This window comes from Heptranchias perlo, chromosome 7 (genome assembly GCF_035084215.1).
Source record: "Heptranchias perlo isolate sHepPer1 chromosome 7, sHepPer1.hap1, whole genome shotgun sequence".
Lineage (NCBI taxonomy): Eukaryota > Metazoa > Chordata > Chondrichthyes > Hexanchiformes > Hexanchidae > Heptranchias > Heptranchias perlo.
This window is the reverse complement of record NC_090331.1, coordinates 80,823,758-80,850,090: the sequence shown is the minus strand read 5'-3', so window position 1 is coordinate 80,850,090 and position 26,333 is coordinate 80,823,758. Positions and strand designations below refer to the sequence as shown.

Sequence of the window (26,333 nt, the reverse complement as noted above, 5' to 3'; positions counted from 1 at the left end):
CTGCATACAAAACCCAGCAGCATATTTTATTTGAAAATGTTTAGGACATTAAGTAATATTACATCGCCAAAAATGGAAAAGCTCAGGTTTACAGAATTTTGTCCCTTTTAAATTAAGAGTGAAACCTGACAGTGCTGATATCAAAAATGTGCAGGCTAAGAATAACAAGTGCAAAGCTTTTCCTCAGAATATCCCTTATAGTACCAACATGGTATTTTAAAATACAGCTATTTATTGTGCCCATTTATCAAAATAGCCTGGCTATTTTGAAAGTCAGATTATACTTTCAGCAAGGCACAATTAGAAAAAGTACAAGTGAGCCAGAGAAAACAGCAAATCAAATGATTTTCCAAATTATGTATATCTTGGATCAAAATGTAAAAATTAATAGTATCAAACTTCTTGGTACATTCACACCAAAAAGATGCAGGGGTCACCTACAGGAAAAGTCTGATACTGAAGCTCTGACTCATCAACTAACATGAGTAGATGAGCTGGGAACTGGCTTCTCATCTACTAGTCAGTGGGCTGTATTTGGCTTCAATCTCAGTTTGGGATAGGTTATAAAGTCAAAGCTTTACCATCTATTGTAATTTGGCTGCACAATAGGTTTTAAATTAAACAACTATTTACTGTTTACCACAATGGTCTCCACAAATTCTACTTTATTTAATCCATAATGGGGGAAGGGAAAAACAATTCAGGGGTGTAGCCAATAGTAAAGGAAGGTTAATGGGATAGAAAAGAAAGATCAATTTTAAATCGCTGCTGTGCTTGTTCAATAAATATGAACACACAGATTAACTGGTTGAATTCTGCAAAATTAAAATAATTGGTGATTTGACAATGTTACAATAGAAACAAAAACTACATTAGTAGTTAGTTATAAATATATGTGGGTACAGACAGAACAGCTTTGTAGTGAATCCTTTAAGGCAAGTTTCAACAGAAATAGCAAGTCATGCCTCTTTAACAACACTGCCTGAAGAGTTCTGAGGTCTAGCCTTCAACTTAGCGATCATAGATGTAAAGCCACCAGGTTTTAGCCAACCAAAAGAACTGGCAGGAGCTATCCTAGAATTTATTTTGCTCTGCGTTTCTCCCCATTTTTTTGCATTTTCATATTGTGAATGCAGTTGCCTTTCAGAGCATAGCAAAGCTGAAGTTGAAAAGGCAGACAATATTTTTTCTGGTCTAGAATTCAATGGTCTGAATAAATCAAATGTAGGCTTATCCAGGTTGGTACAAGTGCTACTCTCACACTGCACCAATTTACTGTCAGAGCTGTAAAACCCACTTTCATAGGTATTCGAATCATTGTCAGAAAGATCACAGCTGCCTTTTTTGGGCCTGTTCTCTCTGCTCAGGACAGCTGAGGTTAGCTTCCTCTTAACAGTGCTGGTCTCCATTTCAGACTCACAGTCTTCATTGTCTGAGAGTACAATGGAAGATAGAGGAGTTTCAGGAAGCTTGAAAACAAAGAGCTCTTTTTTCCTTGACTTTTTTGTTGTTTTTTTAGGCTGTTTTTTTCTATGCTCATCAAGAAATTCATCCACTTTTCTCTTACAAGATCGTAGATTCCTGCGGTTAAAATAGTGCAGTTTAATTTACACGTCCAAAATGAAGGTCTACGCAATAGACAAAAGCAAGAATATACAATAACCTGGAAAAGAAAGAAGTTACCCAACTGACAGTCGGATGTTTTGTAATACTTATTGTAAAGCTGTGCATTAAACTGTGACGCACACGATTTTACAACATTGCTTCTTTGGTTACCAGAATACAAAATCTACAACCCCACATCAATTATGAAAACATCTCTCTTTAATACGCACCAGGGAGCAATCAGTTGTTATTTTCACAGGATTTGAGGGTTAATGTGCGATGTGCACTTAGTCATAATAAATAATTCCTCTTTCTATCACATAATGTAGGTTAAAAGCCATATCAGATGAAATGTTAACTGTAAAACTTATTCAACCCCCTAAGTACATTATAACCTCACACCATATTTTCTGACATAACTGCTCTCTATCCTCTCTCCCCTTCTTCCTACCAGTAAACATTTCCCTTAATAGGCACTATGCTTACCACCAATTGCACTGCAACACTTTGCGTTATGTAAAGACAGAAATGGACTGCTTTACTAAAAAAAAATGCAACTTGTTTTTACCAGGATATTTGCTCTAGTGTAGGAAAAAGTGTCGTATTAAGCACGTTTGTATGATTAAATAATTGGTTCAGATTACTGCCCGACATCAGTGAGACAATCTGGAGAGCAGATACAAATAAAGTGAATTAAAATTTTCCATTTATTTTTTAAAAAGTTAATTCTGTACTCACCAAGGTGAAGTGCAACAGACAAATGTCTTATACTTTTTCAAATCTTGTGTCAGCATCAAACACTTTCAGATCAAAAGTCTCACTATTTTAGAGCAGTGAAATGTTATAACCCAACTTGTTCCCCAAAGCTGTGACCTCTGACGCCATCAGGTCAACATATTAAGAAATTTTATGCAGTGTACAGTTTATTAAGTGTACCCGAAATTCACTCCACTTAGGACTAATATATTCAGTAAGCGAGAGAGAAGACAGTCTGGGTTGACCTTGAATCCATGTACTAGAGATGAGGAATCGGTATTTCATTGCACTGTCAGGCCCATTAAACCATTGCTGAAATTGCTCATTTTGCCAATTACTGATTTCAATAATGAAAATTAAATAGGGTAACCAGGTGATGCAATGGATTAGGACACAGTGTACCCCAGTCTAATTGCTAATTACCGGCTGCAGGCATCCGGAGCAGACTCCACATCCAGTTCCTAACTTTGTGGGAGCAAAGTATAAGCAGTCCTGTCAATTCTAACTCATTTGGAGTGAAACTCACTTATTTTAGTTAAAAGGGTAACCTGTTTTGTGCACTATACTCTAAACTTATTTACATATGGAGTAGTGTTTATTTTTCAGTCCAGTTTCTTCCTTTTTCCATCATAAATATTGCAAAAAATTGCCCTTGTTAATGACAGCTTTGGGTTTAGAACCATATTACAGATTACTAATTTCCTCCAAAGATGCTACAAGGATAATGGTATGGGAAATGGAAATGCCATACTGTTGCTGTAGAGGAGGCTCTTCTGAGGTTAGGGTTAAGATAAAAGCAAAATACTGCAGATGCTGAAAATCTGAAATAGAAACAGAAAATGCTGGAAAACACTCAGAAGGTTAGGCAGCATCTGTGGATAGAGGAAGAGAGTTAATGTTTCAGGTCTATGATTCTTCATCAGAACTGGAAGATGTTAGAGATTAACAGTTTTTAAAGTAAGTGCAGAAAAGGTGGGGTGGGGGACGGAGGAAAGAACAAAGGTGAAGGTCTGTGATAGGGTGGAGGGCAAGATTGAATAGAGGACAAGAGATGATGTGCAAGGCAAAAGGAGGTGGTAATGGGAAAAGTAAAGAAACAAAAGATGGGTCCAGAGGAGGCGTAAACGGTTACAGCAGAATAACAGAGGGGGAGGGAAGCATGGAAAATCCCGTGGTCCAGGAACGTGGCGAAGAAAGGTGGGTAGACCCCAGGGGTGCGGACCACCCTGCTGGTCGTGTACCGATAGGGAATCCCCCCCCCGTACCAGCCCACACCTCCTCCACTCCCAGTGGCTCTGGTGCAGCCATCCTCCATTACCAGCACCCGCTGTCCGAGAAAATGGGAGCGGTGGTTAAGACCTAAAGTTGATAAACTCAGTGTTAAGTCCGGAAGGCTGTAAGGTGTCTAATAGCAAGATGAGGCGCTGTTGAGCTTCATTGGAACAGTGCAGGAGGCAGAGGACAGAAAGGTCAGGCTGGGTGTGGGATGGAAAATTAAAGTGCCAAGCAACCGGAAGCCCAGAGTCACACTTGCGAACTGAGCGGAGGTGCTCGGCAAATCGATCACCCAATCTGCATTTGGTCTCCCCAATGTAGAGGAGATCGCAGTGAGTAGCGAATACAGTATACTATGTTGAAAGAAGTACAAGTGAACCACTGTTTCATCTGGAAGGAGTGTTTAGGGCCCTGGACAGCAGGAAGGGAAGAGGTGAAAGGACAGGTGTTACATCTCCTGCGATTGCATGGGAAGGGGAGCGGGTGGTGGAAGAGTGGACCAGGGTGTCGCAAAGTGAACGGTCCCTTCGGAATGCTTAAACGGGAGGGGAAGACATGTTTGGTGGTGACATCACGCTGAAGGTGGTGGAAATGGCGGAGGATGATCCATTGAATGTGGAGGCTGTTAGACAGAATGTGAAGACAAGGGGGACTCTATCGTGGTTCTGGGAGGGAGGCGAAGAGGTGAGAGAGGTAGTGTGGGAAATGTGACATGCAGTTGAGGGCTCTGTGAATCCCAGTGGAGGGGAATCCTCGGCTGAGGAAAAAGGAAAACATATCGGAAGCATTGGTGTGAAAGGTGGCATCGTCAGATCAGATAAAACGGAGAAACTGGGAGAACGGAATAGAGTCCTTACAGAAAGCAGGGTGGGAGGAAGTGGGCTTATAGTAAGGTTAAGATAACTTGTTGATTCACAGCTGTATAAGAAACTGTTTTGAGGGGTAGAAAGGAATGAATCAGAGGAGTTATACGTGTGTATGGGGCGGGGGGTTTACTGATTGGGGCGTCCCAGGATTCTGAGTTGGGTCTTTCAAATTTACGTCAATGATTTAGATTCAGAATCTCAATAGATAAGGGATCAAATTTGCTGATACCACCAAACCGGAAAGTATAATAGAATAAAATGGAAACAGCTCAGAAATTGCAGAATGAGTTGGATAAAATATGTAAGCAGAACAACGACAGATGAATGTTTTAAGTGCAAGATAGTCCAAACAGGAAGGAAAAGTAAGCACCCATATTCCCTGAACATAGTTTAGGATGAAGCTGAAAGAGAAAGAGACCTAGGAGTCTTAGTAGACTTGCCACTCAACATGTCCAACCAATGCAGAGCAACATCAACAAAGGGAATAGAATGTTGATCAGTGTAGCCAAAATAGTAGAATACAATTCAACAGCTGAATACATGTCAGAAGAAGTAGTCATCAAAACCATTTGGTGCTCTGGTCAGACTGCACCTTGAATACTGCATCTAGTTCCTGTCACAGACATGAAAGAGACATTATAGCACTGGAGGCAGTGCAGAGAAGAGTCAAAAGGCTGGTTGCTGGTGTCAACGGTCTGAGATATGAGGAAAGACTAGAGAAACTTGAACTTTTCATCCTAGAAAGGAAATGTCTAAGAGGAGATCATCAAGGTATACAAGATAGTTCTGATAAATCTGGAATAGTAGTTTAAGTTGAGAGAGTAGGACAGATCAAAACCAGTATCATTCCAGCCCAACGAGGAAGGAAGCACTGCCGGATCTAGTTCTAAGAACATAGAAATAGGAGCAGTAGGCCACAAAGCCCTTCGAGTCTGCTCCGCCATTCAGTAAGATTATGGCTGATCTTCGACCTCATCTCCACTTTCCTGCCTGATCCCCATATCCCTTGATTCCCTATAGAGTCCAAAAAATTATTTATCTCAGCCTTATGCTCAATGACTGAGCATCCAAAACCCTTTGGGGTAGAGAATTCCAAAAGATTCACAACCCTCAGTGAAGAAATTCCTCCTCATCTCAGTCTTAAATGGCCGACCCCATATCCTGAGACTATGCTCCCTAGTTCTAGACTCTCCAGCCAGGGGATACCACCTCTCAGCATCTACCCTGTCAAGCCCCCTTAGAATCTTCTTAATTTCAATGAGATCACCTCTCATTCTTCTAAACTCCAGAGAATATAGGCCCATTCTACTCAATCTCTCCTCATAGGATAACCCTCTAATCCCAGGAATCAATCTAGTGAACCTTCTTTGCAATGTCTCTAAGGACAAATATTTACGCCTGTGACATATTTGTACATTTATTATATTTAATGCCTCTAAGGCATTCTGGGAAATGAAGTGGGGCATGTTTCACGGGAGAGAATTTGGGAAACAGTGATCACGATGTTAGGTTTAAAGTAGTTACGGAAAAGGAAAAGGAAAATTCAAATGTGAAAATGGTCAACTGGTGGAGGACTAATTTCAGTGAGTTGAAAAGGAATCTGGTCCAGGTGAATTGGAATCAAAGATTGCCAGGTAAAACAGTAAATGAGCAACGAGAAGCCTTTACAGATGAGATAGTTCGGGTGCAGACTCGGCACATTCCCACAACGGGAAAAGGAAAGGCATCTAAAGCTGGAACTTCCTGGATGTCTAAAGATATAAGAGATTAAAAAGAAACCGAAAAAGGAAGCTTTGATAAATGTTGGGTTCATAATTCAGTAGAGAATCAAGCAGAATACAAAAAGTATAGGGGAGAACTGAAAAAGGAAATAAGAGGGGGAAAGAGAGTGTATGAGAATAGATTAGCAGGTAACATAAAAGGGAACCCAAATGTCTTTTATAAACATATAAATAGTAAGAGGGTAGACAAAGGAAGGGTGGGGCCGATTAGGAACCAAAAGATGATCTTCTTGTGGAGGCAGAGGTACTAAATGAATACTTCGCATCAGTCTTCACACATCTGTCATTGTCACAGTAAAGGAGGAGGTAGGAGAGAAATTGGATAGGATAAAAATAGATAGAGGTTGGCAGCGCTCAAAGTAGAAAAAAGTCACCCGGTCCAGATGGGATGCATTCTAGGTTGCTGAGGGAAGTAAGGGTGGAAATTGCGGAGGTTCTGGCTACAACCTTCCAATCCTCCTTAGATATGGGAGGGATAAACCCAGCAACTGGCCAATCCGCTTAACGTCTATGGTGGGAAACGTTGAGACATTGATCTGGGACAAAATTAATTGACATTTGGAAAAACATGGGTTAATAAATGAAAGGCAGCACGGATTTGTTAAAGGCAAATCGTGTTAGATTAACTTGATTGAGTTCTTTGATGGAGTAACGGTGAGGGTAGTGCAGTTGATGTTGTGAGTATGGATTTTCAAAAGGCGTTTGATAAAGTACCACATAATAAACCTATTAGCAAAATTGAAGCCCATGTGATTAAAGGGGCAGTGACTGCGTGAAAACAAAATTGGCTAAGGGACAGAAGGCAGAGAGTAGTGGTGAACAGTTGTTTTTCAGACTGGAGGGAAGTATACAGTGGTGTTCCCCAGGGATCGGTGTTGGGACCACTGCTATTTTTGATATATATTAATGACGTGGATTTGGGTTTACGGGGAATGATTTCAAAGTTTGCAGATGACATGAAACGTGGAAAAAAATTTTTTATTCGCTCATGGGATGCGGGCGTCACTGGCAAGGCCAGCATTTATTTTCCATCCCTAATTGCCCTTGAGAAGGTGGTGGTGAGCCGCCTTCTTGAACCGCTGCAGTCCGTGTGGTGAAGGTTCTCCCACAGTGCTGTTAGGTAGGGAGTTCCAGGATCTTGATCCAGCAACAATGAAGGAACGGCGATATATTTCCAAGTCAGGATGGTGTGCGACTTGGAGGGGAACGTGCAGGTGGTGTTGTACCCATGTGCCTGCTGCCCTTGTCCTTCTAGGTGGTAGAGGTCGCAGGTTTGGGAGGTGCTGTCGAAGAAGCCTTGGTGAGTTGCTGCAGTGCATCCTGTAGATGTTACACACTGCAGCCGGTGGTGAAGGCAGTGAATGTTTAGGGTGGTGGATGGGGTGCCAATCAAGCGCGCTGCTTTGTCCTGGATGGTGTCAAGCTTCTTGTGTGTTGTTGGAGCTGCACTCATCCAGGTAAATGGAGAGTATTCCATCACATTCCTGACTTGTGCCTTGTAGATGGTGGAAAGGCTTTGGGGAGTCAGGAAGTGAGTCACTCGCCTCAGAATATCCAGCTTCTGACCTGCTCTTGTAGCCACAGTATTTATGTGGCTGGTCCAGTTAAGTTTCTGGTCAATGGTGACCCCCAGGATGTTGATGGTGGGGGATAAGGGGATGGTAATGCTGTTGAATGTCAAGGGGAGGTGGTTAGACTCTCTCTTGTTTGAGATGGTCATTGCCTGGCACTTGTTACTTGCCACTTATCAGCCCAAGCCTGGATGTTGTCCAGGTCTTGCTGCATGCGGGCACGGACTGCTTCATTGCCTGAGGGGTTACGAATGGAACTGAACACTGTGCAATCATCAGCGAACATTCCCATTTCTGACCTTATGATGGAGGGAAGGTCATTGATGAAGCAGCTAAATATGGTTGGGCCTAGGACACTGTCCTGAGGAACTCCTGCAACAATGTCCTGGGGCTGAGATGATTGGCCTCCAACAACCACTACCATCTTCCTTTGTGCTAGGTATGACTCCAGACACTGGAGAATTTTCCCCCCCGATTCCCATTGACTTCAATTGTACTAGGGCTCTTTGGTGCCACACTCGGTCAAATGCTGCCTTGATGTCAAGGGCAGTCACTCTCACCTCACCTCTGGAATTCAGCTCTTTTGTCCATGTTTGGACCAAGGCTGTAATGAGGTCTGGAGCCGAGTGGTCCTGGCGGAACCCAAACTGAGCATCAGTGAGGTTATTGGTGAGTAATTGCCGCTTGATAGCACTATCGACGACACCTTCCATCACTTTGCTGATGATTGAGAATAGACTGATGGGGCGGTAATTGGCTGGATTGGATTTGTCCTGCTTTTTGTGGACAGGACATACTTGGGCAATTTTCCACTTTGTTGGGTTGACGCCAGTGTTGTGGAGGTACTGGAACAGTTTGGCTAGAGGCGCGGCTAGGAAATGTAGTAAACGGTGAGGAGGAAAGTAACATATTTCAGGAGGACATAGACAGACTGCTGAAATGGGCAGACGAATATTAACCCAGAGAAGTGTGATGTGATTTGTATTTGGTAGCAAGAATGAAGAGACACAACATAAACTAAATGGTACAATTTTAAATGGGGTGCAGGAACAGAGACCTGGGGGTTTACGTACACAAATCTTTGAAGGTGACAGGAGAAGTTGAGAAGGCTGTTAAAAAGGCATATGGAATCCTTGTCTTATGAATAGAGGCATAGAATACAAAAGCAAGGAAGTTATGCTAAACCTTTATAAAACACTGGTTAGGCCCCAGCTGGAGTATTGTGTTCAATGCTGGGCACCACACTTTAGGAAGAACGTCAAGGCCTTAGAGGGTGCAGAGGAGATTTACCAGAATGGTACCAGGGATGAAAGACTTCAGTTACGTGGAGAGACTGGAGAAGCTCGGATTGTTCTCCTTACAGCAGAGGTTACGGGGAGATTTGATCGAGGTTTTCAAAATTATGAAGGGTTTTGATAGAGTAAATAGGAAAAACTGTTTCCAGTGGCAGATGGTAACCAGAGGACACAGATTTAAAGTGATTGGCAAAAGAACCAGAGGCGACATGAGGGACAAAAAAATTACGCTGCGAGTTATTATGATCTGGAATGCATTGCCTGAAAGGGTGGTGGAAGCAGATTCATTATTAACTTTCAAAAGGGGAATTGGACAAATACTTGAAGTGGAAAAATTTGCAGGGCTATCGGGGAAGAGCAGGGGAGTGGGACTAATTGGATAGCTCTTTCAAAGAGCCGAATAGCCGCCTTCTGTGTTGTATCATCCTATGAAAACCAATGAAAGGTAAATTTAGGACAGTTATCAGGAAGGTCTTCACACAGAGAGTGATCAACATACGGAATAGACCTTAAAGAGTAGTGGAGGCAAAAACTCAAGAGCGCACAAGAAATACTTGGATGCTGCAGTCGGGCGACTATAGTATTTTGCTGGATTTAGATGGGCTGAATGGCATTCCTCATTTATAATACCTTGCAATCTATATTCACATGGCACTAGGTTTAAAAACAAAATTGTTCGATCCAGAGCGGCACCATCTTGATGATGTTTTATTCACCCCAAGACTTTATTGGGTCGTGCACCTTTCAGGTCAGATTATAATCTATTAAAATAGTGGATTAATTGGAATATGGACCCCAGTTTATTTCTACATGATGCAGTGAGTCATGAACATTGTTAGGTAGGGAGGGAAAGGAAAGAAAAGAATCTGGCTAAGTTTGGTAGTGAAAACTACTTTCGCACAGAAAACTGAACTCCTCTTGGGGAGGGAGGAACACACAATGTTTACCTGTGCAGAAACACGTGAGGCCGGGAACACTGTGGAATCCATTTCATAGTAACTTTACTCTGAGAAGATGCTCCAACTTGTTTCTTCGGGTACCTTACTAGTGACTGAATTTCTCTGCAATTAGAACCGTAACAGTCATGAGAAGATTTATCTCACACACCAAACTCAATTTGAATAAAGCCAACTCCACCACAAATATAGAAAGAGACAAAAATCAGACCAATATATGAAACAAACCGATGCAAGGGCAAATACAAATGTTGCCTTTTTGTGAGGTTCTAAGAGAGAGGCTATAGTTGATGGGAGTTGGAAAAGCTTGAATTTCAGAGAAAGAAAGGAATCCAAAAAATTAATTTCAATGCCAAAGTTAGATGTGTCCCCTTATTAAATTCATAGGGTGAATATAAAGAAAAAAACCCACAAAAATGATGATGCCCAAAATCTATTCATTTTTGACATTAAGTTGAGGTGGTTCTCTGCATCTGTATCATAATACAAAGCAGTATTGTAATATTTGTGTTTATGTAGCTCGATCATGTTAGTATGGTTATGAGGACAATGCAGTGGAAGATTGCTCATGCAGCTGTGGGGGAAAGAGGAAGAGGATCAAAAACAAAAATATATAGACTCACACGGTAAACAATGGTAAGGAGGGGCTTTTTCATCTTTAATAGAGGGCTAACCAGAAACAGTAAGCACCTTAATTAATACACATTTTTGCAACTAATTAAACACAGCATTTTTACCCCACATACTTAGTATGATGCTTCAAATATCCCAAAAGAGTAACTCAATTCATACCATTTATACTGGATCTGTTAGAAATATTTTCAAATTTAAACATCATGTATGCATAGAACTTCAGAATACAATGCATAAAAGGACTTCAGTGTTTTTTTTTTCTAGACAAGACCACATACATATCTGTAACTAAACAGACAACCCCAAAGAATAGGAACATACTCCCTTCTATAAGGGTTTGGAATAAACATTATTGGTGAACTACTTTTGTTACTTTTTTTAAAAAGTTAAATCCTTTCTAAAATGCATGGGGATAAGCTCTAGACTTCTCTTAGCAGATTACTATTTTTATTAGTTACTAGTCATTCTCCTGTGACATTGCACACATGGAGTCGAGACAAAAGTGCAGTCTCTTGGTGAAGCAGGGTTAAAGGGAGAATAATTGGACCAAGTTGGGCACATATAATTCAGTCCCCATTTTGAAGTCATACATTCTGTTCTTATTTTTGTGATAATGATATAACATCAAAGTAATAGTGAAATAGCAAATCTGAAGGCAATTTAGAAAGCATAGAAGTGTTTCCGCAGTACAGGCTGAAGAGCTGGCAGATGCAAAGCTGAGAAGCTTTAGGACCATCACTGTAGGATGAAATTACAGCATGACAAGTGTACACAGATAGTTACAATTATAGATGTGAACATAGGAATTTACAATGGGAAAAAATTGACCAAACGTGACAACTGGAAGTAAGGTTTTGTAGACAGGAAGTGTGCACAGACAATTTTTTTTTAACGTAGATAAGCAGACCTTTTGACCCCACTAAGGAATCCGATGCACATTGCTTATGATGCAAGATATGTTTGATTGTTAACCAATTTAAAAGCAAAGACAGCAGACAAACATTTCCAATAATTTAAAAACTAACTTGAAGAATACTTGCCTTCTACACTTCTGCACATCATTTCTAGGCAACAACGGCTTTTTCAAGACCCATTCGTCACAGGATAAAGAGGTAGGATCTGAAAAAAAAACCTATATAAAAATGGAGTTTATAGCAGTTTTATTCCAACCGATGCTCAATTGCATTTAAATGCAACACTTTTGTTAGCCACCAGTGCTTGGAGCATTCCTTAGGAACAGTTTCTGAATTATCTAAGCGAAAAACAAAATGTCACTATCCATTGATGGTACTAAGCACAGATAATTCACTAGGGGCAGAATGTGTGATTACCAGTGACCCCTTCTCTATAGCCTTGAATGACAACTAATGTGCATTTCACTGATTCACAGACCCTTTCAGAACAAGTTTTTAAAGACCTGCCATAATTTTACAGGATTACAACCACAGTCCTGCCTGTGTAGTACTATGTTAGCCACCATGGTAGTAGTATGAGTTTCTTGACCAACCTTGCCCATCAATTGCAGCACACAGGTATTTTAAAGTCTGAAATATATTTCTTTTTCACTTTAGATATCCATTTTAAAAGTTAACATTTTAATTGATTTAAATCCCAACATTCAACTTGTGAAATCAGGTCCAGTTTTTAAGGGCACCAAAGCATGGGTTCATGGGATACTAAATCTCCCCATTGGTGACTTGAATGTGTTTCTGTATGGAGCAATTTGATAAGGAGCAATGACTGTACAGTGCCTTACGCATGGCCAGCTTCTTCATTTTAGAAGTGAAATGAAACTATGATCAATCTTGAAAATTCCCCTCTCCCTCTGTGCGGGTGAATTTCTGACTCTTACTCAGCATGAACCCATCCCACAGCCAATATTTGCAGCGGCAGGGGGAGGAAGGAGAAGGGGAGTTGACACACAAAACAATATTCTATGTCACACCAACACATTGAGCTATCACTTCTTACTATTTTTAGGCATTTTGACCCTACTTCTCAGGTCCCAGTAGAACCACCAACAACTTGCATTTATATAGCACCTTTAATTTAGTAAAACATCCCATGGCACTTCACAGGAACGATTATCAAACAAAAATTGACACTGAGTCAAATAAGGAGATATTAGGACAGGTGACCAAAAGCTTGGTAAAAGTAGTAGATTTTAACGAGCACCTTAAAAGGAGGCGAGGCAGAGAGGTTTAGGGAGGGAATTCCAGAGCTTAGGGCTCAGACAGCTGAAGGCACGGCCACCAATGGTGGAGTGATGCGAATCAGGGCTGAGCAAGAGGCCAGAATTGGAGGAACGCAGAGATCATTGTGCACACCTCTGTTCAATTTATGTGGTGATCTGCCACCACTTTAAATCAAGACCTACTGGGAGGTCTGTTCATGAAAATGAAATCCATTTCACACCTATATGCAGTGTGTCGATTTTATAATGTTCGGTGAATAATGATGCTTTGTGTTGCTTCATTACGTGCAAGAAAAATACTCCCCCATCCCATTTAAAATGTAGTGACAGGATCTCAAGTCAATATCCAATAAGGTTATCACAATAAATGCCACCAGAAAATTAAAATCACAGAGCTTCAACTGAGTAAGCAGCTTAGAAATGTATAATTCAGAAATGCAAGAGTTAATCTGTGCCGAAAATTCTCAATTTTCAAAACACCAACTGAAACGACTACGGTAAAATATCATTTATAGTGCAAACTAAAATAGCAATGTAATTATTCTTCAATACACTCATGCAAATATGATGGCATTTTTCAAGGACTGCTGGTGCATATTATTTGAAAAGTGTATCAATGGCATCTTTCCAAACACATGTTATTACCTTTTAGTTCAACGTTGCTTGATCTGACATGGTTCAGTCATTTTTCTGATTACTTTATATGGCAGAATACCAAGCAATAATTAAACTCCAGATTTTCAATTTACTATTCTGAGCTGAAATCTAAAATATAATTAACATGTAATAAAGCAGTTTTAGTGCAATTAAAAAGGATTTGACAGTATGACAGCCAATTCTCTTGTACAGGGGCTAGAGAGTGTTTCATATGTATTATGAGTATTTCACTTGAATATTAAATATTCAAGATACATTTAATGAACAATTCTGTCTCATGGGAGTAACAGTAGAATAGATCATATCATCAAATGATTTGCAGTGCCTGCTTGGCTTAGTCAGTAGCACTCCTACTTCTTAAGCTGAAGGTTATGGATGTAAGATCCACTCTGGGACATGAGCGTATGAACTATGCTAGCATTGCAATACTGAGAGAATGCTGCATTCTTGGGGGTGCCATCCTATGGATGGTGATTCAGGCAGAGGTTAAAGATCTCATGGCACTATTCGAAGATCAGGGAGTTTTCCCAATACTCTGGTCAACATTCCTCCCTCAACCACCAATCAGTAGGTTATTCATCTCATTGCTTTGTGCATTGCCTATGTAACAGTCACTCCACGTTTAGGTAATTCATTACATGTGAAGTGCTTTAAAATGCTTCTGAGAAAAGGGACAGGAGGCAAGTCTGTCGTTCTCAAAGCTTAAACACAACGAAAAACAGGTTTCTCTCAACATCTTCTGCTAGAGCCTTTCTTAATTTGCAATGTTAACCAGATATTTTAAACAGAGGTTCAATATTCGAGTAAGCAAGCAAACTAAGTGTCTGCAAATAAAACCCTTTCCGGAAATCTGATCAGCACTCAAACTTGTGCAAGGACAATTCTTGGATTGTAAAAACTGACAATTTAAGAATTACATCAATACCAAAATATTTCTACTGATTAAAAGGTCAACTTATATTTCTATATGGTACAAACAGGAAAATCAACATAAACCAATATGCATTTCATTTCATAAATGTTGGACATGAGATCTGCCTGGGAATTGACCAAAAGCTAGTTCTCTGCACCCATGTCATGATGCAAAATAGCAACTTTATATTTGTGTTTACATAGCTCACTCATGTTGAAATGTCTGAAAAGCACTTCATCACAATGAATTACTTTTTAATTCTGTTATGACGGAAAGAATGGATTTGCATTTATATAGCGCTTTTCATGTCACAAAGCGCTTCACAGCCAAATAAGTACTTTTGAAGTGCAGTCACTGTAATAATGTAGGAAATGGCTAATGTGCACACAGCAGCGCCCCACAAACAGCAATGAGATAAATTACTAGATAATCTGTTTCAGTGATAGTTGAGGGATTAATGTTGGCCAGACATTGGGACAACTCCCCTGCTCTTCAACTAGTTGCATGGGATCTTTTATGTACAGCTGAGTGGGCCAGGGTTTAACGTCGCATCTGAAAGATGGCATCTCTGACGGTGCAGCACTCCCTCAGTACTGCAATAAAGTGTCAGCCTAGATTATGAAGTGGGGCTTGAACTGGTGACCTTCTGAGTCAGAGGCGAAAGTGCTACCAACTGAGACAAAGACGTCACCGGCATTTATTACCCGTCCCTAGATGCTCCAAGAAGGTGCTGATAACTCAGTGGCTTGCTAGACCACATAGAGGGCAGTTAAGAGTCACCATGTTGGTGTGAACTGGAGTCATAAATAGACCAGACCGACAGGTTTCCTTCCCCAAAGGACATAAGTGAACCAGTTGGGTTTTAGTAACAAAATAAAAGCTGCATGGTCACTTTTACTGGTACCAGTTTTTTTTGTTTCCAGATTTATTTAAACTGAATTCTAATTCTAAAACTGCCATGGTGGAATTTGAACTAACATTCTTTGGATTATTAGTCCAGGCCTCTGAATTAGTAGTCCAGTAACAGAACACTACACTATTGTACCCAGTACTTATGATGCAGACACATGGAGCCTACTCAACATGTTTAACAGGAGCTACCTAATTGGAATGCAGCTCGCAGAACACAGGAAAGTCTGGGTCTACAGTATCACTAGAACTCGAGGGGTTGCCCCCTTTATATTTGGGGGAAGGCGAGGAGATTGCCAATGGCAGCAGCAGAAAAGTGCCTTTAGGTGAAGAGACAATCCAGGAATACAGAATTTAAAAAGGTTTCAAACTGACAATAGGCTCTCACCACCATCATAGATGAAATGCAAAATGCGACGGTGTAAATGCTGCCTTACTGGCATATAAGCGCTTAAGGAAAGATTGCAAAAATGCATCATCCTACCATAAGGATGTTTCTTGCCTGATGCACTTCCACTTTTCCTGATTTTCTTTTCATTTACTACTTTCCAAAACATCGCTGAGCAAGCCTCACAGGAGACGGTTTCTCTGTAATCCTCTCCAGAGTTAGTTGAGATAGCATCATCATCACAGGATAGTTCAATACTTTCTTCTTCATTCCCATCACTATTCTTGGGGCTTGATCCCACTATTTGGAGAACTGGTTGCCTTATAGCAGAGAAAGGTGTCTCAGTATTTGACTTCAAGTTTTCTTTTGCTTTCCCTGGAAATGTGTTGCACTTTACATTGAGTCTTTTGGCAGTAAGCTGTGCAGTTTTATCTGTGCTGCTGCAGATTCTAGTGATAGCTATGTCACTGTTGCTATTCCTCAGCATTACATGCTCAGATAGGATGGAAGACTCTGTTTTAAGGATGTCTTCAGTGGCATTTTTAATGTTATTTTGGGAAAAATTCTGCAACGCTAGATGGTTGTACGAATCTTTATGTATAGTGGTGTGAGCACAACGGTTCTCCTTCGGTTCTATTTCTTCAACTTTTTCTTTGTTGCCAAGCAGAGAATTATACCTATAACAATAAGAATAATATAAATAATATAAAACAGTAAATGAGGCACGAATTTCTCAGGACAGTAAACTGAAAGAATCAAAGGTTACAACTCAATTACTGTTCTGTTTCCATTTATAATTAAATCTTTCTTGCCAGCTTGGGTTCAAATTACTAACTGGTGCATAAAGATACAACAAGGATACTTAAATTCAAAGTGATAGAGGGGAGAGCCTAATAAACGAAAACAGAAGATGCTGGCAATACTCAGCAAGTCAGGCAGCATCTGTGGAGAAAGAAACAGAGTTAAGGTTTCAGGTCGAAGATCTTTCGTCAGAACTGGAAGAAGTTAAAGAGTTAACAGTTTTTAAGCAAGTACAGAGCCAGGGAAAGGGGGGCGGAGGGAGGGGAGGAAAGAACAAAAGGGAAGGTCTGTGAGGGCAAGAATGATTAAAAGGGATGATGGTGCAAGGCAAGGAGCGTGGTAATGGGACAAGTTAAGAAACAAACAATGGGTCTAGAGGAGCTGTAAATGGCAACAGTAGAACCATTACTATCAACTGCAGTCACACACAAAAAAAATGGGAGTAGTGGTTATGGTCTGAAGTTATTGAAATCAATGTTCAGTCCAGAAAGTTATAAAGTGCCTAATCAAAAGAGGAGGTGCTTTTCCTTGAGCTTCATTGGAATGGTGTAAGAGGCCGAGGACAGAGGTCAGAGGGGAATGGGACAGGGAATTAAAACGGCAGGCGACCGGCAGGTCAGGGTCACGCTTGCGGACAGAGAGGAGGTGTTCAGCAAAGCGATCACCCAATCTGCATTTGGTTTCCCCAATGTAGAGGAGACCACATCGTGAGCAGCGAATACAGTATATTAAATTGAAAGAAGTACAAATACAAAGCTAAGAATTACAATGGATCTGCGAGGTATGTAAAACAGTGAGACGAATACTGGTTTTTGTACTAGTGGAATACAGTCAGTCAAATGAAGAGAAATTTCTTCAAAAGCAAGTCTTCATACCTGCCACAGTCTTGTTAGGTTTCCTAATCGGAATGACTGTTCTAGAATTGTACACAATTACCTGAGATATGACTATAGCTGACATAAGGCAGTGATTGAATGAATGGATAATGAGCTTCAGAACCCTAATATTTCTCTTGTGCTTAACAAGGACCACTCCCATAAGCCAGACCTCTCTCCCCACCCCCATCTTTAATTCCTTCCATGGCCTCACCCACCCTAACATCTAGCCATATATTCTCCCTCTCTCAAGCACTCCATTTCTCTTGTGCATCCTCTCCCATTTTGCCCCACCACCGTTTGGCATGGTATCTGTGTGACCTTGTATGCATAATATCTAATAATGTAGCATGGTTCAGGGATTGGACAGAACATGCTTGTTGCTGTAACTTGCTCACTGGAATTCACACAAGCTTCCTTATGTTTTCCTAAACTTTGAATAGCAGAAGAATAAACACCGACTTAGGCTATAAATTACTAACCGGGTTAAATGTAAAAAGGTTAAACGGTAGAACAGACAACCAATCACAATGTCAGATGGAGAGAAACTGCAAAAACAGAGGTTGAAGGCTAGAATGGAGGGAGGAGAGGAGGTTGGGGGCAAGGGGGATAAAGGAAAGGAAGAACACAGTTGCATGATCCACTTGATCAAGGAAACGAAGAAACCCATGAGCTTGATGTTTGTGATGAGGTTGAAGGACATAGGGAAAGAGGTTTAAGTAGATCATTGGTCATGGAAACAAATGGAGCTTGGGGGTTACTTTGCCTTTCAAAATGATTCTGAAGAGGCAAGTAGTTTTTATTGGGGAGAGCAAAGCACCATAATAGAAACATAGAAAATAGGAGCAAGAGTAGGCCATTCGGCCCTTCGGGCCTACTCCGCCATTCAAAATGATCATGGCCGATCGTCTAACTCAGTACCCTGTTCCCGCTTTTTCCCCATATCCCTTGATCCCTTTAGCATTAAGAAATATATCTATCTCCTTCTTGAATACATCTAATGACTTGGCCTCCACTGCCTTCTGTGGTAGAGAATTCCACAGGTTCACCACCTTCTAAGTGAAGAAATTTCTCCTCATCTCGGTTCTAAATGGCATACCCCGTATCCTGAGACTGTGACCCCTGGTTCTGGACTCCCCAGCCATCGGGAACATCCTCCCTGCATCTAGTCTGTCTAGTCCTGTTAGAGTTTATATGTTTCGATGAAATCACCTCTCATTCTTCTAAACTCTAGTGAATATAGGCCTAGTCGACCCAATCTCTCCTCATACGTCAGTCCTGCCATCCCAGGAGTCAGTCTGGTAAACCTTCGTTGCACTCCCTTCATGGCAAGGACATCCTTCCTCAGATAAGGAGATCAAAACTGCACACAATACTCCAGATGTGGTCTCACCAAGGCCCTGTATAACTGCAGTAATACATCCCTGCTCCCTGTACTCAAAGCCTCTTGCAATGAACGCCAACATACCATTCGCCTTCCTAACTGCTTGCTGCACCTGAATGCTCGCTTTCAGTGACTGGTGTACAAGGGCACCCAGGTCTCGTTGCAACTCCCCTTTTCCTAATCTATCACCATTCAGATAATAATCTGCCTTTCTGTTTTTACAACCAAAGTGGATAACCTCACATTTATCCACGTTATACTGCATCTGCCATGTTCTTGCCCACTCACCCAACTTGTCTAAATCACATTGGGGCCTCTTTGCATCCTCCTTACAGCTCACATTCCACCCCAACTTTGTGTCGTCTGCAAACTTGGAAATGATATATTTAGTTCCCTCATCCAAATCATTGATATATATTGTGAATAGTTGGGGCCCAAGCACTGATCCCTGCGGTACCCCACTAGTCACTGCCTGCCACCTGGAAAAAGACCCGTTTGTTCCTACTCTCTGTTTCCTGTCTGTCAACCAATTCTCAATCCATGCCAGAATATTCCCCCCAATCCCATGTGCTTTAATTTTGCACACTAACCTCTTGTGTGGGACCTTATCAAAAGCCTTCTGAAAATCCAAGTACACCACATCCACTGGTTCTCCCCTATCTATTCTACTAGTTACATCCTCAAAAAACTCCAGTAGATTTGTTAAGCATGATTTCCCTTTCATAAACCCATGCTGACTTTGTCCAATCCCGTTAATGCCTTCTAAGTGTTCTGTTATCACATCTTTTATAATAGACTCTAGCAATTTCTCCACTACTGATGTTAGGCTAACTGGTCTGTAATTCCCTGTTTTTTCTCTCCCTTTTTTAAATAGTGGGGTTACATTTGTCACCCTCCAATTTGTAGGAACTGTTCCAGAGTCTATAGAATTTTGGAAGATGATCACCAATGCATCCACTATTTCCAGGGCCACTTCCTTTAGTACTCTGGGATTTAGATTATCAGGCCCTGGGGATTTGTCAGCCGTTAGCCCCATCAATTTCCCTAGCACTATTTTTTCTTTTAAAACTAATACTGGTTTTCTTCAGTTCCTCCCTCTCACTAGACCCTTGGTTCCCAACATTTCTGGGAGGTCATTTGTGTCCTCCTTTGTGAAGACAGAACCAAAGTATGTGTTTAATTGTTCTGCCACTTTTTTGTTCGCCGTTATAATTTCCCCCATTTCTGACTGTAAGGGACCTACATTTGTCTTCATTAATCTTTTTCTCTTGACATATTTATAGAAGCTTTTACAGTCAGTTTTTATATTCACTGCTAGTTTACTCTCATACTCTGATTAAGAGGGGAAAATAATCTCTTTGTTCTCCTTTGCTGAATTCTAAACTGCTCCCAATCCTCAGGTATTCCACTTTTTCTGGCAATTTTATATGCCTCCTCTTAGGATCTAATACTATCCCTAATTTATTTTGTAAGCCACGGTTGAGCCACCTTTCCTGTTTTATTTTTGCGCCAGACAGGACTGAATAATTGTTGTAATTCCTGCAGACATTCCTTAAATATTAGCCATTGCCTATCCACCGTCATCCCTTTTAGTAAAGTTCCCCAATCTATCATAGCCAACTCGCACCTCATACTTTCGTAATTTCCTTTATTTAGATTCAGGAATCCTTAGTTTCGGATTCAACTACTTCACTCTCCATCTTAATGAGGAATTCTATCATATTATGGTCGATCTTCTCTAAGGGACCCCACACAACAAGATTGTTAATTAATCCTTTCTCACTGAACAATACCCAGTCTAGAATTGCCTGTTCTCTAGTTGGTTCCCCAACATATTGGTCTAGAAAACCATCACGTACACACTCCAGGAATTCCTCCCCCACAGCATTATTGTTAATTTGGTTTGACCAATCTATATGTAGATTAAAGTCACCCATGATTATAGTTGTAACCTTCTTGCATGTGTCTCTAATTTCCTGTTTAATGCCCTCCCCTACATCTCCACTACTGTTTGGGGGCCTATAGACAACCCCCACCAACGTTTGCTGCCCCTTGGTGTTTCTTAGCTCCGCCCATACAGATTCCACATCGTGATTTTCTGAGCCAATATCCTTCCTCACTATTGCATAGATTTCCTCCTTTACTAACAACGCTACCCCACCTCCTTTTCCTTTTTGCCTGTCCTTCCTAAATATTGAATACCCCTGGGTGTTCAGTTCCCATCCTTGGTCACCCTGCAGCCATGTCTCCGTAACCGGAACTATATCATAACCGTTAATATCTATCTGCGCTGTTAATTCATCTAGTTTATTGCGAATGCTCCGCGCATTAAGACACAAGGCCTTTAGACTTGTCATTTTAAGATTGCTAGTCATCTTAGTTTTATTTTGCATTTGCTTGACTTGGTCAAACAAGATCTGGCAATGAGCGGTTAGGCCAGCTATTCGCTAGGTAAGTTTGAATTTGCACCCCCTTTTACTTGGAGAAGATGGAGACTGTACTGTGGTGGGAAACTGTAAGTGTTTGGCTGGGTACAAGGGCAAAAACAAAGGCTAGAGAGAAGTTAACCATGTCGACAGTAGCAGAGATGTTGAGACAAGTGGCGGACTAAAGACAAGGGGGTTGGGAATTTATGCGCAAGGTTGTAAGAGTCCTGGAGGTGAGGGGAAGAGGAGTTTTTTTTGTTCATTGGCAGATGGCAAGAATAGTGGGACTGTGGTATAGTATGGGAATGTGGGTAGTCAGAGATCAAGATATCAGGTGCATAGAGGTCATGAAGACATCAACAGAGTGGCCAGGTAAATGGCTTGGGGAATTTATGAGGGGTGACATTGAGAGGGGATGGAAGTGGTGAAGTCAGAGGGCTGGGGGACTTGAGATGGAGATTGGAATCAGCAAAAATGTTGAGTCACTTAGTACAGAGGCTAACAGAGGAGGAAAAGCATCTCAGAGGAAGTCATCATGGGTGTGGAAAACCACAAAGCTCAAAAAGATAAAATGCAACTTTTATTTGGAAGAAGATTGTGAAGTGGTCATAGCTATGTTATTGTGAAACATTTTACAGGAGAACATTTGAGATAAAAGAGCATCCTTAGCTTTGGTTTCAGTAACACAATTATCAAGATGTTTTAAAAAAATTGTAAAGTGTATTTTTTTTAAAGATACAATGTGTGCCTGGTTCAGATATACAGTACATATATGTACACTGTAGCAAGAAGGTAATAGCACATGAACAAGGAGCCCTAGTAAAATGGGAATCGGGGAAATCTCTCCAGTGGCTGGAGTCATACCCAGCACAAAGGAAGATGGTAGTGGTTGTTGGAGGCCAATCATCTCAGCCCCAGGACATTGCCGCAGGAGTTCCTCAGGACAGTGTCCTAGGCCCAAGCATCTTCAGCTGCTTCATCAATGACCTTCCCTCCATCATAAGGTCAGAAATGTCGATTTTCACTGATGATTGCATGGTGTTCAGTTCCATTCACAATTCCTCAGATAATGAAGCAGTCCGTGCCCGCATGCAGCAAGACCTGGACAACATCCAGGCTTGGGCTCATAAGTGGCAAGTAACATTCGCGCCAGGCAATGACCACCTCCACTTGACATTCAACGGCATTACCATTGCCAAATCCCCCACCATCAATATCCTGGGGGTCACCTTTGAAACTTAACCGGACCAGCCACATAAATACTGTGGCTACAAGAGCAGGTCAGAGGCTGGGTATTCTGCGGCAAGTGACTCATCTCCTGACTCCCCAAAGCCTTTCCACCATTTACAAGTCACAAGTCAGGAGCGTGATAGAATACTCGCCACTTGCCTGGATGAGTGCAGCTTCAACAAGCCTGACACCATCCAGGACAAAGCAGCCCGCTTGATTGGCACCCCATCCACCATCTTAAACATTCACTCCTCCACCACCGGTGCACCGTGGCTGCAGTATGTACCATCTACAAGGTGCACTGCAGCATCTCGCCAAGGCTTCTTTGCACAGCACCTCCCAAACCAGTGATCTCTACCACCTAGAAGGATAAGGGCAGTAGGCACATGGGAACACCACCTGCACATTCCCCTCCAAGTCACACACCATCCTGACTTGGAAATATATTGCCGCTCCTTCACCATCGGTCAAAATCCTGGAACTTCCTACCTAACAGCACTGTGGGAGTACCTTCACCACTTGAACTGCAGCTGTTCAAGAAAGCTTGTGAATTTAAAATAAAATTGCTGGACTATAACTTGGTGTTGTAAAATTGTTTACAGCTGTTCAAGAAGGCAGCTCACCACCATCTTCTCAAGGGCAAGTAGAAATGGGCAATAAATGCTAGCCTTGCCAGCTTCGCCCACATCCCATGAATGAATAAAAAAAACTGTTAAATTGATTTCAGTGTGGTGTATAGCAGGTCTACCAATTGTACTGCAAAGAACAAAAGTTTCTGCAGGCCAAAAGCTGAGATTGTCACCCTGGCAGTTTTTGATCAGACCAAAAAATAAAAGTCTAGCTTTTGTACCAAATTTTAATTACTCTTAAAAATAAACAGAATGGCAAAACGACAACAAACGATTTTGCCTCTCCTGCAACAGGAAGTCAAATGTCACGTGAATGCAAAAAAACTTGCTTTTTTGCAAATTACATCAAGAATCTTCTAGGTTCCTTTGGAGCTCAGTTGCCGGATAAACATGAAATGAAAACCTTCAGCGGACCTCACATCCTGTAAAGAACAACAGTTCAACTTTATGTCTTGTAGTATACGCCCTTCCCTGGCAAGACATTTCCGGGGTTCGAGGACCATCGTTCAGCACACATCCTCCGCTCTTGTCTCTGCAGTTTTTAATAACTCAACTTGATTACTTTGGAATTGGCCAACTCCATAGCCGATCTAAATTGTACTCTAGGCAGCTTGCGTTCCTAGTCATAACGAAACATTGGCAATTAACCAGCGCGCTGCATCAAACAAAGATCATGCTTTGCAAACGGTAATAAATATATATAAATAAAAAGCAACTTACAATTCTTGGAAGGCGCTCTCCACCTCCAGCGGGCTAAGGGTGTCGCTTTGCCGTGAGGTACAAGCAGCGCCAGGCCGCAGTTGCTGTTTCCGCATCGTCTTCACATGGCAATGAGCGGCTCGAGCTAGGTGTGGTGCAGCATCTTGGACCACCCGCTTCGACCCGCCCGAACGGCGGCGGCGGCGGGCTCCGGAGAAGCGTTCCCGAGCCCTCGGGCCCGCCAAACCGCTCTCCATTCGAACTCGCGCGCTGCGCCACCCCGGCTCCTGTGATTGGACCAGGCCGCTGTCCATCACACGCACTCGCGGTACGGGAGGGAGGGAGCCCTGGCTGTTCCGGCTGTTCGAATGGCCGGACGGTTGGTGAGATATTTCAAAAAGCGAAACACTGCGGATGCTGGAAATCTGAAATGAAAACAGAAAATGCTGGAAAAGCTCAACAAGTCAGGCAGCATCTGTGGAGGAAGAAACGGAGTTAACGTTTCAGGTCAAAGACCTTTCGTCAGAACTGGAAGACGTTAAAGTTTTTAAACAAGTAGGGGGGGGGGAGAGAGAACCTCTCTGTCCTTGGCCTCTTACACTGATCCGATAAAGCTCGAGGAGCAGCACCTCATCTTTCGATTAGGCACTTTACAACCTTCCGGATTCAACATTGATTTGAATAACTTCAGATCATAACCACTGCTCCCTTTTTTTGTGGGCGTGTGATTGCCGATAATGGTTCTGCTGTTACCATTTACAGCTCCTCTAGACTCATCTTTTGTTTCTATACTTATCCCATTACCACCCTCCTTGCTTTGCACCATCATCCCTTTTGTCATTTAATTACTCTTGCCCTCCACCCTATCACAGACCTTCCCTCGATAGGCGTTTCTGCGGCCGCAAACGTGACTCCAGGATGGTATGTTGCCTCCCTGGTGCTAGGATGTCACGGAACGGCTGCAAGGCATTCTGGAGGGGGAGGGTGAACAGCCAGTAGTCGTGGTCAATATCGGTACCAACGACATAGGTTAAAAAAAAAGGGATGAGGTCCTGCAAGGTGAATTTAAGGAGTTAGGAGATAAATTCAAAAGCGGGACCTCAAAGGTAGTGATCTCAGGATTACTACCAGTGCGTGTAGGAACAGGAAAATGGATCAGATGAATGCATGGCTGCAGGGATGGTGTAGGAGGGAGGGAATTAGATTCCTAGGACATTGGGACCGGTTCTGGGGAAGGTGGGACCTTCTACAAGCGGGACGGGTTACGCCCGAGCAGGACCGGGACCGATGTCCTCGCTGGGGTGTTTGCTAGTGCTGTTGGGGAAGGTTTAAACTAGAATGGCAGGGGGATGGGAACCTGAGCAGGGAGACAGGGGAGGGGGGGGTTGGGAAACAAGGATAGAAACAAAAGACAGAAAGGGAGGAAGCAATAATGGAAGGCAGAGAAAACAAGGGCGAAAAACAAATAGGGCCATAGTGCAAAATAATACTAAGATGACCAGCAATCTTAAAAAGACAAGTCTAAAGGCATTGTGTCTTAATGCGCGGAGCATTCGCAATAAGGTAGATGAATTAGCAGCGCAGATAGATATTAACGGGTATGATATAGTTGTGATTACGGAGACATGGTTGCAGGGTGACCAAGGATAGGAACTGAACATCCAGGGGTATTCAATATTTAGGAAGGACAGGCAAAAAGGGAAAGGAGGTGGGGTAGCATTGCTAGTAAAGGAGGAAATCAATGCAATAGTGAGGAAGGATATTGGCTCGGAAAATCACGATGTGTAATCTGTATGGGTGGAACTAAGAAACACCAAGGGGCAGCAAACATTGGTGGGGGTTGTCTATAGGCCCCCAAACAGTAGTGGAGATGTAGGGGAGGGCAATAAACAGGAAATTAGAGACGCATGTAAGAAGGTTACAACTATAATCATGGGTGACTTTAATCTACATATAGATTGGTCAAACCAAATTAGCAATAATGCTGTGGGGGAGGAATTCCTGGAGTGTGTACGTGATGGATTTCTAGACCAATACGTTGAGGAACCAACTAGAGAACAGGCAATTCTAGACTAGGTATTGTTCAATGAGAAAGGATTAATTAACAATCTTGTATGGGGTCCCTTAGGGAAGAGCGACCATAACATGATAGAATTCCTCATTAAGATGGAGAGTGAAGTAGTTGAATCCGAAACTAAGGTCCTGAATCTAAATAAAGGAAATTACGAAAGTATGAGGTGCGAATTGGCTAGGATAGATTGGGGAACTTTACTAAAAGGGATGACGGTGGATAGGCAATGGCTAATATTTAAGGAACATGTGCAGGAATTACAACAATTATTCATTCCTGTCTGGTGCAAAAATAAAACAGGAAAGGTGGTTCAACCATGGCTTACAAAAGAAATTAGGGATAGTATTAGATCCTAAGAGGAGACATATAAAATTGCCAGAAAAAGCAGCAAGCCTGAGGATTGGGAGCAGTTTAGAATT

At 41.9% G+C, this 26,333-nt stretch overlaps 1 protein-coding gene across 1 annotated transcript; it reads right to left on the bottom strand.

Moving 5' to 3' along the window:
* si:ch211-227n13.3 (uncharacterized) lies at positions 1-24,777 on the bottom strand. The gene is made up of 6 exons (XM_067987955.1): positions 24,718-24,777; positions 23,865-24,268; positions 15,896-16,476; positions 11,779-11,857; positions 10,097-10,210; positions 1-1,581 (listed from the first exon to the last, which is right to left on the bottom strand). The coding sequence occupies exons 2-6, from the start codon at positions 24,155-24,157 to the stop codon at positions 960-962; spliced, it is 1,689 nt and encodes a 562-aa protein (XP_067844056.1). The 5' UTR covers positions 24,158-24,268; positions 24,718-24,777; the 3' UTR covers positions 1-959.
* Positions 24,778-26,333: the final 1,556 nt, after the last annotated feature.

Excerpts from the sequence above, each read along its gene's own strand:
- si:ch211-227n13.3 (XM_067987955.1), bottom strand. The coding sequence starts at position 24,157 with ATGGACAGCGGCCTGGTCCAATCACAGGAGCCGGGGTGGCGCAGCGCG. Across the intron at positions 11,858-15,895 it reads AGGCAAGAAACATCCTTATG|ATCCTACCTCTTTATCCTGT; the intron begins GTAGGATGATGC and ends TTTTTTTTTCAG. Across the intron at positions 10,211-11,778 it reads GATGTGCAGAAGTGTAGAAG|AGAAATTCAGTCACTAGTAA; the intron begins GCAAGTATTCTT and ends TTCTAATTGCAG.